The following is a 14477-nucleotide window of genomic DNA, read 5'->3' as shown; positions in this document are numbered from 1 at the left end:
CATTCCTAAGGAGCAGCGGAGCAGATATTCCATCTGCAAACATTGTTCAACAGTCCTACCTTAACCTCTTAGCACACTTGAAGCTATGCATGGGTCAAACCACAGGCACTGTAGGCCTGTTCCCCAGCCCACCTACATCTGTAGAACAGTGTTTACCATACAGCTAATTTACCCATCCATGCATGGGAGAATCTTCCTTACATGTGACCTTGGAAGCTTAGCCAAAGAAATCCCTGTGAAGTGGGTGCATGTACAGAACATGATCTCTAAAAGGCTTAGCACTCAATCAAATAAATCTCAGTTTTCACTGGAACACAGGCCATGTCTACACTGGGGCAAAACTTCAAAATGGCCATGCTAATGGCCAAATTGGAGAATACTAATGAGGCACTGAAGTGAATATTTGGCACCTCATTAGCATGCTGCCAGCCGTGGCACTTCAAAAGTGCCGTGTTTCGCTCATGTGAGGCTCGTCTACACGGGGGGTCCTTTTCAAAAGGACCTCGCAAACAGCTGATAGGAATAAGGGGATTTCAAAGTTTGCAGGATCCTTTCGAAAAGGACCCCCGTGTAGACAAGCACGTGCGAGCGAAACGCAGCACTTTCGAAGTGTTGCGGCTGGTGGCATGCTAATGAGGTGCTGAATATTCATTTCAGTGCCTCATTAGTATTCTCTGATCTGGCCATTAGCATGGCCATTTCAAAGTTTTGCCCCAATGTAGACGTAGCCACAATGAAAGGCAGTTCTTGTTTTCATGCCAAATTTAGAGTTTCCTACCCTGCTGTATATAGTTTTTTAAAGATTTTTTTTAAAATAGGGAAATTGTTAATTTTTTAACGTTCATATTCAAAAATTACTTAACCCCATTTTTCAAAAATTTGGTACAGGTTGAAACTCTCTCATCTGGTAACATCTGTGATCCCGCACGACCATTGATGTTGCTGGACCAGGGAGCCTCAGCTGCCCAGAGCCGCACTTGCTCCCATTGGTGGCAGGGAGCCCTACTGACATCCCTGCTGCTGGGAGCCCTACCAGCACTATGGTGGCAGGGAACTCTTGAGGGGAGCCTGGCTGGGAAGGGATCTGTGGCAGTCACCCCGCAGCACTGGGGAGCCTCGCTGGGGATCCCCAACATCAACTCCATGCTGTGGGGAGCCAGACTGGGGCATGGACCTCCACAGGCAGACAAGTGACATGGAGCTGTTGGCAGCCAGCAGGAGTCTCCCCTAGGTGAGCCTGGAGGCCTGACTTCCCCTGGTCTGGCATATTCCCTAGTTTGGGACCACTTAGGTCCCGACGTGTTGGACCAGGGAGGTACAACCTGTACTTTCATGTCCAAAACCTGAGAATTTTGGGCAGTTATGAATGATGGGGAGCCAGGCTTAGATTGGATAGTGTTTGGCAATCTTAACAATAGTTAGTGTCACAGAGACATTGAACCTCGAGTTCCACAGACCTATGCTTGTGCTTAAAGTTATTCCTGTGCTTACATATTTGCAAGCTCAGGCCCTAAATCAGTGGTAGTTTCATGTGAATGACTAAACTATACCATTTGCATAATTTTATGAAAGATTATGGGAAAACTTAGCAAAGGGTCAATTTTTTTTTCAATTTTACTTCATGCTAGAAAAAAATCTGGAGCAATTCTGTTCAAACTTTAAAGGAACATTTCCTCCCTGGATCAGAGTCTTTATCAAGGTTTTGCCCCAAATGAATTTTTTTGGCTTACTTATTATAAAGTTCCAAAGGAGTGGTTTTATGAATTGCTGACTGTACTGAAGCATTGTGTTTGTGCTCTTTATATTCTGACGAAAGTCACATGGGAGGATGTAAGAAAAGGAAACTCTCCTTTCTAGAGATCATACATATATGTAAATTAAAATATACCCACACAATTTTGACTTTTAGGCTACATTTACACTGCACCCTTAACTCAAATAACATACACAATTTCTGCTATGCAAATTATGTGTCTTATTTTGAGTTGACTTTGAAATAGGCTATTTTGGCTTTTGGCACTGTTTACACAATGCCAAATTTCTAAATACTGCACTATTTTGAGGCGTTTTGAAATACTGGGCAAGTTTCATAGATGCAGAGTAGCTACTTCAGGATACCGTGATATCCCAACATAGCTCTGCAGTATAAACACAGTCTTAGTGATTTATCATGGTGGTTCTTTTCTTTCAGTGTTACAGTAGACCTTTAGGTACAAACTGTATCCTAATTCTGTTGAAATGAAAGAGTTCCTGTGCAATGGGCATATGCTTCCCCTGCTCTTACCAGCTAATAAAAACATAACTATTTTCATAACAATCAACAACTTGTCAAAATCATTCTTCTACCTATATACCAAAATATCCATCCTAGTCCCACACAGAAAACTGGCAACTATTGTAAGGAGCGCTATAAACAGAAGTCTGTTGGTCTGCTCCAAAGTCCATGAGAATTGACTTCCATGGGCTTTGTATCAGGCCCCTAAAGAGAAGACGTATGTCCTCCTTACCAAATAAAGAAATGTAGCAATCCACTTAAATGGCTGCTGATACTGCTCTTTCTTCCCTCCCAACCTGCTCTTTGGAAGACTGCCTCTCTCATCAAAGTGTGACTTCTATTCACATATGAGGGATCTTGCAATTTGTGACAATACCATCAGTTTTGGCTTTGTCTCTATATTGAGAACATAAAAAGGCCTTTCCCTCTTGTCTGATACAGCCCAACAATGGAGGGAGTTGCACAGGGGCCCAGGATTTCAAAGAGGCTTGGAGCTCCAGCCACCGCTGCTGCTACATTGGCAGGTGACAGCCAGAGCTCTGGGCCCCTTTGAAATGCCGTGGCAGCACTGCTCTGCTGCTTCGTGTGGTTCTGAGTGGCGGAGCCCAGTGTCGCGGTCTGAGCAGTGTTAAAGGCTTACTGCCATAGGCCCTGCCCCTTCCAGGGCATGGAGCCGACCCCTCTCACACCTTGTCCAAGGGCCTGTGGTGACTTCCAGCCATGCTGTGTCTTATCCAGTGTTTACAAACATCAGCTAATGATGTGCCTTTTATTCTGCTATTTTACACCAGTTTTCTCTCATGTGACAAGTGTATGACCTAATCTTGTGGCTGCTTGGAAGGCAAAATTTCCATTGCTTTAAGTCATAGTCCTTCATGAATTGGGGCTTACTATTATGCTAGTACTTCAGAGTTTACAGCCTCTGCTCTTGGTTCTCAGGATCCAGAACAGTGGCTGATATGTCACTCAGACCAGACACCTAGATCTAAAACTTCCACTATGAGTGTAAACTCTTCTGGGAAGGGACTAGGTCATGTTATGTTTCTGAACAGTGTCTCAGCCTCTAATGCTGGATCCAGCTCTTATTAAAGTCAATGGAAAGCCTCCTGTTGATCTTACTCAGTGTTGCATTTGGTTCTGAATTGTGTCACAGGCCATTGGGAACTACTCCAACACAAGTGATAAATACAGCTACAGATACATTCAGTTCAAAGTATTGAATATGCCAGTGATGTCCAAAACAAATGTTATGGATTGCGACAGCCTTCCCGCCCAGCACTGCCCACCACCAGGCGCCACCCCCCATCACAGGCACCCCCACCAGGCACTGTCCTCCCTGCCTCCAGGCTACTCACTAGAGCTGCCCCAGGGCTGGAGCTGGGCTGGGTTTGGAGGAGCGCCTCCACTCCTGCTGCCATGTGGTGGGGCACATGCATGGAGCAGCCAGAGAGGCGTCCCACGTTTGCCACAATCTGCAGCTCCATTCACCATGTGTTTGCCACATGTGGTGAACAGGGAGCATATTGGAGAACGTGGGAATATGCTTAAAACATTAAAATACAGCTCCATTTATTAGAGATTATTCACTTTTCATTCATCATTTTACTAAATTGTATGCATTACTTTATAATTCCACATAATGTTTGCAAATGAGCCTTGACAGCCAATGGCATCGTCTATGCTAGCTCAGAACTTACCAACACACTGTTCCCCTCGTTTCTGGTAACCTGAGGGACACTGGCAGCTGAAAGACCCTCTTAAATTGACACATACTTGATCTGCTCTGCAGTTATGGGTTCCTGTTGCACATTCATCGATATCTTCATAAAAGAGAAAACACAACGTTAGTCAGAAACATTGCTTCAAGTTTAAATTTTTTTACCCAGCTCCAGACCATGCTTTAAATGAAAACAGCAAGCCTCAAATCCATTCAACAGTTGTTTTTTTTTTGCACGAGGGTTTATTCTTTACAGAACATGCAGCAAGGTCTGGTAACTAAAACAAAGGTTTTTAAGTGTTCTTAAATCTGACAGATTATATTGTAAAATATTTCCAATAGTAAGTTTGTGTCCATGGGAATTTATTAGAGATGGGACTGGTAGCACCACTTATTTTTAATGTTGCCAGACACTCCCCGCTGTAAGACTTGTTTTCAGTTGCTTACAGCTTTGCCAAATGTTAATTATTTGGGCTTAAATTGTCTTAAATTTTGTATCCTTCATAGTTTGAATATTTGGAAACTTTAGGCCACAATGCTTCAACTGTTTTCAAGAATAAGACTAGTGAAAAATATGTTGTTTTGTGCATATTAAAAAATTCTGGTGACCCTTTTTTGTTCTGAAAAGGGGACAAGTTTAATTTAGAAGTCCAAGTGCAGGGCTGGCATTTGAAGGGCTCAAGAGGGTCTGAAGACCTTGCAGAGGGCTAATCATTTGTTGACTTTTGTAACCATGGGTAGGGAACTGAATTGATGGAGTGAGCCAGCTGGAGAGCTGGGGACATCACAGGACTCTAAAGGTGAAGAGTCTCTGGGGAGAAAGAGGGCACGGCTCCTTACCCAGCCAGGGACAGAGACCACAGATACCACCAGGAGCACAGCCATAGGCCCTGTTGAACTTTTGTTACTTGTTGACAATGTGTGAACTGGCGAGAGGGTTGGGCCACTGAAGACCTGCCAGACAAGGTTCAACAGCCAACAGGCTGTGGGTGACAGGAGCAGAGAGCGAGGGAGAAGATTCAGGTTTGCACCCAACTGTAAGAAGGCACTCAAGAGGTAAGTGCCTCTTGTCACAAATCCATTGGCAAAACGTCTCAGCCTTCTGTATGGCTGGTCCAAGTACAGATTTAAATAAGCTACTACTATCTGTTACTTTTTAGGTGAAGAGGCAGAGATCTGTGCTGCACATCTCAGGATTCTAATCTTGCTGATGAACCATGTGGCTATCACTGTGAGGTCACATGATAAAATTTTGGTTTGTTCTTTACAAAAAATTAGGAAAGTAGTCACACAAAAAAGAACATTAAAAGAACATTATTAAATGTGTAAAGTTAAAGCACTCAGATTAGGAAATGCTGAAATTAATATTGTCTGTATAGCTGAATCTACCCCGTTGTGCAAATGCACTATGATAGTCCTTAGTTATGTGATCATATATTTATCAGTCATTTAGATCATGTCATAGACAATACACTTATAAAGTCTGTGGATGATACCAAGCTGGGAGGTGTTGCAACTGCTTTGAAGGATAGGATTAAAATTCAATGTGATCTTGACAAAATGGAGAAATGGCCTGTACTACACAGGATGAAATTCCACAAGATCAAATGCAAACTGCCACGTTCAGGAAGGAAAATGGGACATGTGCAAAATGGGAAATGACTGTGTGTGAAAAGGAGTACTGCAGGAAGGGGTTTGGGGATCATAGTTGATCACAAGGTAAATATGAGTCACCAGTGTAACAGTTCTGGAAAAGAAAAACAAACATCATAATATCATTTGGGGATGTATTAACAGGAGTGTAGAAAACAAGACATGAGAAGTAATTCTTCCATTCTACTCCACACTGATTCAGCTTTAATGGGAGTACTGGGTCCAGTTCTGCCCTTGTCTGGACATTTCAGGAAAAATATGGATGAGCTGGAGAAAGTCCAGTAAAAAGCAACAAAAGGAATTAAAGAAAACATAACATATAAAGGTAGCTTTGAAAAAAAAATGGGTATGTTTGGTCTGGAGAAGAGAAGACCGAGAGGGGACATGTTAACAGCTTTCAAGTACAGAAAAGGTCATTACAAGAAGAAGGGGGAGTGGGAATTATTCTCTTTAACCTCTGATATGTCAAGAAGCAATGTGCAGATTTACCACTTGCACCCAGAAGGTTGCAGAATTAGGTGTAGTAGTTTGGGGTCTTCTTCAGTAGGTTCTGTCTCTGCTGCTAGGATCAAACTCCACAAGGGCAGGCAGTGAGGGCAGCTGCTGTTCTAAGGCTGTATGCTCTGTGTGAGCTGGGAGAAGCTGAACTCAGGAGCAGAAAGCAGGTTGTGTCCCTCACTCTGCAGCACTTTGTAGGGATGTTGTTAACCCTCTAAGTGGGAATGTGAGAATGTTAATTGCAAGAAGGGGAAACGGGGAGGGAAAAATAACTTCTGCTTTAATTGTGTGTTTTGATTTTAGCCACAAGATTCCAGTTAATTTTCTCAACTAGTGCGATACATCAACTTCTCTTTAAATCTAGTACAGTAAACCCTCAATTTAATGGACTGGTGGGGGAAAGGGGTGTCCATTAATGCTGAAAGGGTATGAAATCCAAATGGCTTACTGTACAGTACAGTATTTGCCACAGCACCCCTCCCCCACCACACACACAAATAAATGCCAGTGACTCATCAGAGCTGTTGGAGCTGGAAGAGCCACTAGGGGCTTCCAGGGCCACTGCACTGGCTGGGGCCACCGGGACCAGAGGTGCCTCTGGGGCCACCCCACTGGCTGGGGCTGCTGGGGCCAGAAGAGCTTCTGAGGCCACTGCACTGGCTGGGGCTGCTGGGGCTGGAGGAGCCAGTGGGGGCCAGAGGAGCCACCATGCACTCCTCTCACTGGGGTGTGGCATGTACACACAGGCAGGTGGCACTCATGTATGCTCCCCACCCTGGTGGGGGGAGCATGTGGTGGCTCCAGCCACGGCATCCCCTGCAGCTCCTTCAGCCCCGGAGGCCCCAGCTGCTGCAGTGGCCCTGACGGCCCCAGCAGCAGTGGTGGCTCCTCCAGCCCTGGTGGCTCTGGTGAATCACTGGCATTTATTTATTTATTGTTGGGAGTGGGGGGAGGTTTATGTTATTTCCAATACCTGTTAAATTGGGGTCCATTAAATCGAGGATCACAGTAATGGGAAAAGTGTTATTTATATTTTGTTAGTCTCAGTTTTTGTATTTTCTTGTAACAGAGTTTTCTTTAAATCTGTTTACTTGTGACTTAACTGAGTGACTGGTTAATCAGTGAGCTGGCTGTCCAGCAGTGATCCGCAGCAAAGGAAGAGGCTGCATGGATTCCAGCTGAGGGCTTCTAAAATCAAGTGGCGGGAAGAGGTTTTGGACTCAGCAAATTGTGCAGATTTGATGAGCAAAGAGACTTACTGAGAGTGAGGTGAACTAAACCTAACCTTTTGGGATTTCTTAGTTTTTTCTTACTGTGTTGTGTGTGGTCTGAAGCGTTCAAATTTTAACTTTGTTTTTCGCTTTATTTATATTTGTTGTAACTCTGAATATAATGTCCCAGGGTTACAAAATAGAGCTGTTCCTACACATGCCACTTTCTCTGAAAATGGCACACTAATAAATGGCCTGAAATATGCTAATGAGGCACATATGTAAATTTCTAGTGCCTCATTAGCATAAGGTCATGTGATTTGGAGTCCAGAAGACGCTCTTCCGGACTCCAAAACGACATGTAGAAGTGTGGCCCCCATGGGGTCTTTCAGAAGGAAGCGCTCCTTCTGGAAGCCCCTTCTTCCTGAAAATTTTTGAGAAGTGAGAAACAGACTAGCTGTGTTATGCTGTGCAAATCAAACTATTGTGTTTTTTTCCATCAGAAGATTTTATTAGGTTATTTTTAATTTCTTTAGTTCCCTTTAAGGCTTGAATGTGGGGGAGGCTCACCTTTCAGATAAGGAGGAGGGAGCACAAAGTCCAGGCTTACAATTGAATTCTTGAGACAACAAACAGGTCAAAAATGAAAAGCAGTCAAGTAGCACTTTAAAGACTAGCAAAATAGTTTATTAGGTGAGCTTTCGTGGGACGGACCCACTCTGTCCCACAAAAGCTCATCTAATAAACTATTTTGCTAGTCTTTAAAGTGCTACTTGACTGCTTTTTGTTTTGATAGTGTATAGACTAGCACGGCTTACTCTCTGTTACTAGGTCAAAAATGAGGGATCCTGAGGAGGACCCTGAGTGGGGAACCCTGGACAGCGCTCACTGCTTTTCAAAGGCATCCAGGGAGTCAGTGGATGCAGCCTAGACTAACTCTGCCTGAGATGTGAGCAAACAAGAGACAGAAAAATGCCCTGCAGTTGCTGAGTGCCCTCTTCCCAGCTTCCTTCTCTTTAAGTGATGGATGACTTTCTTGGCTAGTTCTAGGAGGAGGTCCATGACTTTGTGGGGCCATAGCTGGGAGGTGTGTAGATCAAGAGAAACGGGTGGAAAATGTGTAGTGTATATGGCAGTGTGTAAATAAGTGGAGGAGACTTGTAGATGACCCAGGCACCACCCAGAGTACAAGGATTTAAGTCAAATAAGTCATATGGCAGGGGATCAGAGAAAGAATAAGTGTTTTATACTAAAAGCAGCTGAATGTTGCCCCACAGACATGAACCCCTGCTTCTACCAGAAAGAATTTACATGATCATACTCAAATCACTTAAATGAAACTTTTCACAACTGGCCACTAATTGTCTTTCTCATTTTTGGACTGTCTAAATTGAGACCCTGTGGTCTGATTTGCAAAAGTTCTGAGCACAGCACTTATAGCTACAAATGAAGCCAATACAGCTGTGATTTGAACATATAAATACTGTATATAATGTTAAGTACTCTGAAAAAATCAGGTAGTAGGTATTTTAAGTTGAGCACCCAGAGTTAGTGGATGATTTTGACCTTATTTTGTGTGCCTCAATTCCCAATCTATAAAGCAAGAATACTACTACTCTCTCACACACAAGATGACTAAATGAAGGTTGCCCAGGTAACTAAATTCTGGCTTAACTTTACCATCATAGTAATGTTATTTTAATGCAGTTTTTTGTGTATATAAATTGTGTATATGATTCAGTGTTCAATGAAGTTTCTAACTCAGACTGAACATAGAATACTAAAGTATACAAACTATTGTGTTTTTCTGACATTCTTCATTGTTTTCTTCATACCATCTAGATGCACTTGACTATAATTAAGTTGCGTGTGACCAAGATTGCATAAAACTAAATTAGAATTTGCTTTATCATTTGATCATCTAACTTGTTTGTTAGAATCTCTTATTGTAACTTGACACAGTCTAGTGAAAGGACTTTGTAATGTTGGCATTCTACACAAACTGGAGGCTAAAAAAACAAATTCCTTAAAACTCATGATCTCTAGTTTACAAATCCCAGCTGAACTCTGTGTTTGTATAGGCTCTGGGGATCTTAGAACATCACCAGTGGCAGATTCTGGGTGGTGCTATGGAAAAAGTGATGGATTCTTTCACATACCGAATGAAAATAATTTTGACCACAAGATTCAATACAAAATAAACTATCAACAGTTTGAATTAATTCTCAGTGTTTGCCCTTTTTGCAAATGTCCAAATATTTACCATATATTTCCTCTCAATTTGACAGCTGAAATAAAGGCCTAACTCTTGCACTATCTTTTTCATTTCTGCTTGTTATCAGTTTTAAAGTCAGCATGCTTAAAGTGACCATCTGTCCCGTAGTAGGTGGGACAGTCCCATATTTGGGATGCCAAAAAAGGCGTCCCGACTTATTTTTAAAAAGGATGAATTGTCCCGTATTTGGGCCCTCCCCTGCTGACCTTTTCTGCTGGAGTCACTTCCCTGAGCCTCATGGAAGCCAGGGAGCATGAGCAGCTGCTTCGTCCCTGCCACTTCACTGGAGCTCTGGGGGAGGGCCGGTGGCTGCTGCTTCCTTCCTGGCTCCTTGGGGCTTGGTGGAGCTGCCCTCCTCCTCCATGTCTTCCTGTCCCGTATTTGAGACAGGGAGATATGGTCACCTTAAGCATTCTAGTCTTTGCCAAAAAATGGAGGAAAGCTGTTTAAACCACTTACAAACTTTCACCTCTTTGATAATATTCCTGGAATAAGGCACATTTAACCTGTGATTATGATTACATGGCTAGCAGTGTTGTTGCTCCTGAGCAAGCAAAGCTCCAGACAAACAGACCTAGTGTAGACCTGGCCTAACAGATTTGGGTTTGTCATTAATGCTCGTTTCAGGACTCTTTGGTTCTGCCATGGGCTGCACCCCCATTATTGCATGCAGCTGCTCATAATACTGGCATGTATGGGGAGCAGCCCCAGAGTTCTTGTTTGCATCCCAAGCTCTGTGGTATGACTGGTGAAGCTCCTTTATTTTAGCCCTACACTGGTCTGTATCTCTGTTATAACCCTTTTCTCGCAGGGAATGTGAAATCAAATCCTCTATTTCCCATGCACCTGTGAAAAAACTTACTGCTCATGCTCTACTTAACCAGCTCAGCATGGCTCCAGGCAGGAGCCGTTTTGGAGCAATAGCCAACCTTGGAAGACTAATTTGCAGCAGCCATGAGGGTAGAGAAATCCAGCAGATGTAGTGCAAGGGTGCCACGGGGTAGAGGAGGGGGAAGGAAATGGCTTTGGAAATTCACAGGACTTGCAGGGAGCACAAAGTGGTTTCTGCTCACTTGGGTTAAAAAGGCAGCAGAGCTCACAGGGCTGACTACCTGGGGGACAGCCTTTTAAAATTCCTGAGGCTTGCATGGAGGGAGTATGGGGGTAGGGCATCTTTGGGTCACCTGGGATAAGGCAGGAGAGCTCACAATGCTGACTAGAGTGACTACCTACCTGGGCATAATGGAAGCCTCCCTGGAGGCCAATAAAGTTAACAATACCTGTGCTTGGTTCACACACAGTCATTTTCGACCTTGAAGTGTGTGTGTGTGTGTGTGGGGAGGGCTGGGGGTGTGGAGTCATTCACAGAGCTTGAGTAATTATTTTGAGGGAAAAGCCATCTTATCTAAACTTACCTTGCTTGGCTGTGTGAAAATTTTATTTCATTTTTTTTTTTCAGAAAAAAGGGGTTTTTCCAGGGGAAAAACAAAAAACCAAAAAACAAACAAACAAACAAACAAAAAAAAAACCAGTACAGCCAAATCCTGAGGGAATGCGGTTTGTATAAGTCAGGCTTTTCTCGTGGGATGGCCGAGGCCTGTGGAATGAACTCCCAAAGGACCTAAAGATCATCACAGCTCTTCTGTTTTGAGTACAAGGTGTGTTTCTTTGACCTTTCCTTCTCGAACAAGCATATAGTGATGTGAGTACACGTGTGTGTGTATAAATAAATTGTATTTTCAAAATCAAAATCAAAACACCCCACTGGACACACTTCTCTCCCTGCGAAGGCAGTGAGAAACAAACCCACAATGGAGGTTAGTCACATTATTTAGCGTGCTATGGGAAGGCATTTGGATACTGTCATGATGAGAAACTAGGAATAGGAATATTAGGATTTAGAATAGGAGAAATGTACTTTTATGGAGTTGTTTACAATAGGAAAAATGTACTTTTATGGAGTTGTTTTTGGGCATCTATTTCCTCTGCATCTTCTTTTTTCAGAACTCAGTGTCATCATCATATTAATGTTTGCTTCCTTGAGTGTTTCTCCTGGGAAATGTATAAATCAATCTCCATTGGGAATGACAGAGTCCTCCTGGAAATGGGGAGTCCACAAGACCACGCCCCCTCCATGGCCCTGCCATTTCACCCTGCCCTACAGAAGTCCCCTGGAACCAAGTCAGGGATAAGTAGGTGCGGGTCCAAGAAAGTCCCAAGAGAAGCCCTTGGCTCATGTCCCCACCCCCTGCACCCCATGCTCAGGCGGGTGGAAGGTCCATGGCTTCCCACAGTTGCCTGCGCTGGTACCCAGACCTGGCTTCAGCTTCTGGTCATGGGTGGAACAAGGCCTCAAGGCTTGAAGGGCCACGGTAAGAGCTGCCTGAGTAGCTGTGGGGAGCTGCAAACCTTCCACCTGCTCTGGGTGGGGAGTCTGTGAGGTGGGGAAATGGGCTGGATGCAGCTTTTGCCCCTCTATCACCCAGGGAGGAGGATGATCCATGGCTTCTCACAGCTGCCTGGGCTCCTGGATGCAGAACCGCTTTTACCTAGACTAAGTTCCAGCTTTTGGCATGGTTGGGCACAAGGCTTTGTGGGGAAGAGAAACAGGGGGCTGGGCCCATGGCAAAAAGTAGATGGACCAGGCCCTCTCTCTTAAAAAACTGGGAGGGCTGTGGTTCCTTTGTCCACTGTGTTCTGGTGCCCTGACCACTACCACTTTCTTAGCATCTGGTGACTATATTTATATTCCCTTTCCATTTGTGATGCACAAACACACCCATGCGTGCATGCGCACACACACAGAGCCACTTCAGATTAGATCAGTAACCCACAATTAATGTTGTCTTGTACTTTGCCAGTATACTTTCTTTATTCCTGTGTGTTCTCTAATCTCACCTCTGATTCTAGCTGATGATGGTGTGCATAAATCAACAGCTGCATGTCTGCCCCAAATTGTTAAATGTCTTGCATCATGTTTGATAGTGGAAGCATGCCGCGTACATATTGTATTTATTATTTTATAACGTACTGAGCCTATCACAGCCTCATCATTGCAAATCACTCACAACAACAAAGTGAAGTTTGGGCAGTGATTCTAACTTTGTGGCAACTAGCCACTCACTCACCAGAAATGACAGCAGAAAAGTGAGAACATACAAGACGATTTCATAGCCAAAATGTATCCAGCAGAGGCTTGGCTGAATAGCTGAGCTCTGCATCATTCTCTGAAGGGTAATAAATGCTGACAGATTGCCAGAGGAAGTAAGCTCCATAGTAAGAGACCCTCCACCAAGATTACCCTGTCTCCAGGCCTCAGACATAAACCTCTAGGAACTATTAGTGAAAGCACAGTGGTTAATGTCAGCCATTATGAGAGTGCATGACAATGTCTAATATACACCTTATTTAAATCTGATTTATTTTTTGTAATGGAGACTTCTCATATAGTTTTCCCTCCTATCCAAGGATGTATTCCAAGGAGACACACTAATTCCCCGTGGTGATTAATCAAGCTATCTAGTCTATCCCCAATAGAGCCAGTAGCCTTTTATCCTGTCATAGTTCAACATTCTGGACCTACACTTTTTACCATGTTTTAAACCCAGTTCCCCCACCCCACAACACGCACACTAACCCTACACAATTTGTTTTGAACAGCTCTATCTTCTCCAGCAATAAACATGCATTTATTTATTCTAGAATTCATTTTGAGTTAAGCCACTTTCTTTATTTGCACATTTGAATGACATACAATTTTAACACTAAGCTACACACAGTCAATCATCACCATTCCTAGAGGGGGTTCAGGTGGCATCGTTTTCTCTATTCAACAGAATGTAGACAGACTGGAGAAGCTACATAAGCTTAATAGTATATAAATGCCTTAATTAGATGTAATATATCAAAGTGATGATGGGGGAAAAAGTAATTGAACTTAACTACAGGTTGTACCTCCTTTGTCTGGCAACCTCAGGACCTGAGTGGTCCCAAAGAAATATATTTGCTGGATGAGGGGAGGTCAGGCCTCCTGGCTTCCCTGCAAGGGGACCACCAGCATGCTGACCTGGCTCCTCACCTGGCCATTACAGGCTCCCTGCCCTCAGGCTGCCTGGGGGGGGGCACTTCTGCAGTGCTCCCCTATGGAGCTGCTGGGCTCCCCCATGCTAGCAGCGTTCCCCATGGATTTGGGGCTGCTGGTGGTGCTCCATGCCCCAGTTGGCTCCCTGCCATTGGGCTGCAGGGCTCCCCAATCCTGGCTGGCGTCCCTGCAGCTGCAGGGCTGCTGGCGGTGCTCCTGCCATAGCCTGGCTCTCTGCCACGAGGCTCCTGGCAGGGCTTCTGATGGGGGATGGACTCCCCACAATGTTGTACCCCAACCCCAGTCAGGCTCCCCTGGGGCTTCTCAGAGTGGGTTGCCAGCATGGCTTCCTGCCAACAGCAGGGCTCCTCTCCAGCTCCACACAGCTGGAACTCTATGGTCCAGATTTCATCTTCTCCAGCAACATCCATGGTCCTGCTGGATGATGGATGTTGCCGAACGAGAGCGTACCAGATGACAGTTTCAACCTGTAAGTTAGAGTAATGGGCTATGAGTAAAGATGCATTTCAACATCTCTTTCAGAAGTGTTTATGAAAGGCCACATCTGCACTCTAATATTGCCACTAGATCCCAATCACTCCAATAATATAAATATTTCCTGCTGTTTGCAGTAATTGCCAAGAGACTTAAAATCTATGGAAGCAGGCTTTGAGATACATAAAGATCTATGGATTTAGAATGTGCTCACTGATTTCCTTTGCTACTATTTGAAATGTGCAGTGTGCTGCAAAAAGAATATGAAAACC

At 44.1% G+C, this 14477-nt stretch overlaps 1 protein-coding gene and 1 long non-coding RNA gene across 5 annotated transcripts in view; one reads left to right on the top strand and one right to left on the bottom strand.

The window, feature by feature from the left end:
• Positions 1–14477, bottom strand: part of EFEMP1 (EGF containing fibulin extracellular matrix protein 1) — a 65718-nt gene that overhangs the window by 12063 nt on the left and 39178 nt on the right. For all 3 annotated transcript variants that reach the window (XM_074989488.1, XM_074989486.1, XM_074989487.1), the window contains exon 5: positions 3973–4095. In XM_074989488.1, the coding sequence (XP_074845589.1) occupies positions 3973–4095 (123 nt within the window). The remainder of the gene's footprint in view (positions 1–3972; positions 4096–14477) is intronic.
• LOC142010904 (uncharacterized) overlaps positions 1–14477 on the top strand; it is a 120421-nt gene that overhangs the window by 69014 nt on the left and 36930 nt on the right. The window contains exon 3 of one of the 2 annotated variants that reach the window (XR_012644915.1): positions 11089–11201. The exons of the other annotated variant lie outside the window; for it this stretch is intronic. This is a non-coding gene — a long non-coding RNA (uncharacterized LOC142010904). Of the gene's footprint in view, positions 1–11088; positions 11202–14477 lie in introns of those variants that run through there. 2 annotated transcript variants of the gene reach the window in all.

The sequence above is a fragment of the Carettochelys insculpta genome, chromosome 3 (genome assembly GCF_033958435.1).
Source record: "Carettochelys insculpta isolate YL-2023 chromosome 3, ASM3395843v1, whole genome shotgun sequence".
NCBI classification, from domain to species: Eukaryota; Metazoa; Chordata; order Testudines; family Carettochelyidae; genus Carettochelys; species Carettochelys insculpta.
The sequence above is the reverse complement of the archived record's forward strand: the minus strand, read 5'-3'. Positions and strand labels throughout refer to the sequence as shown.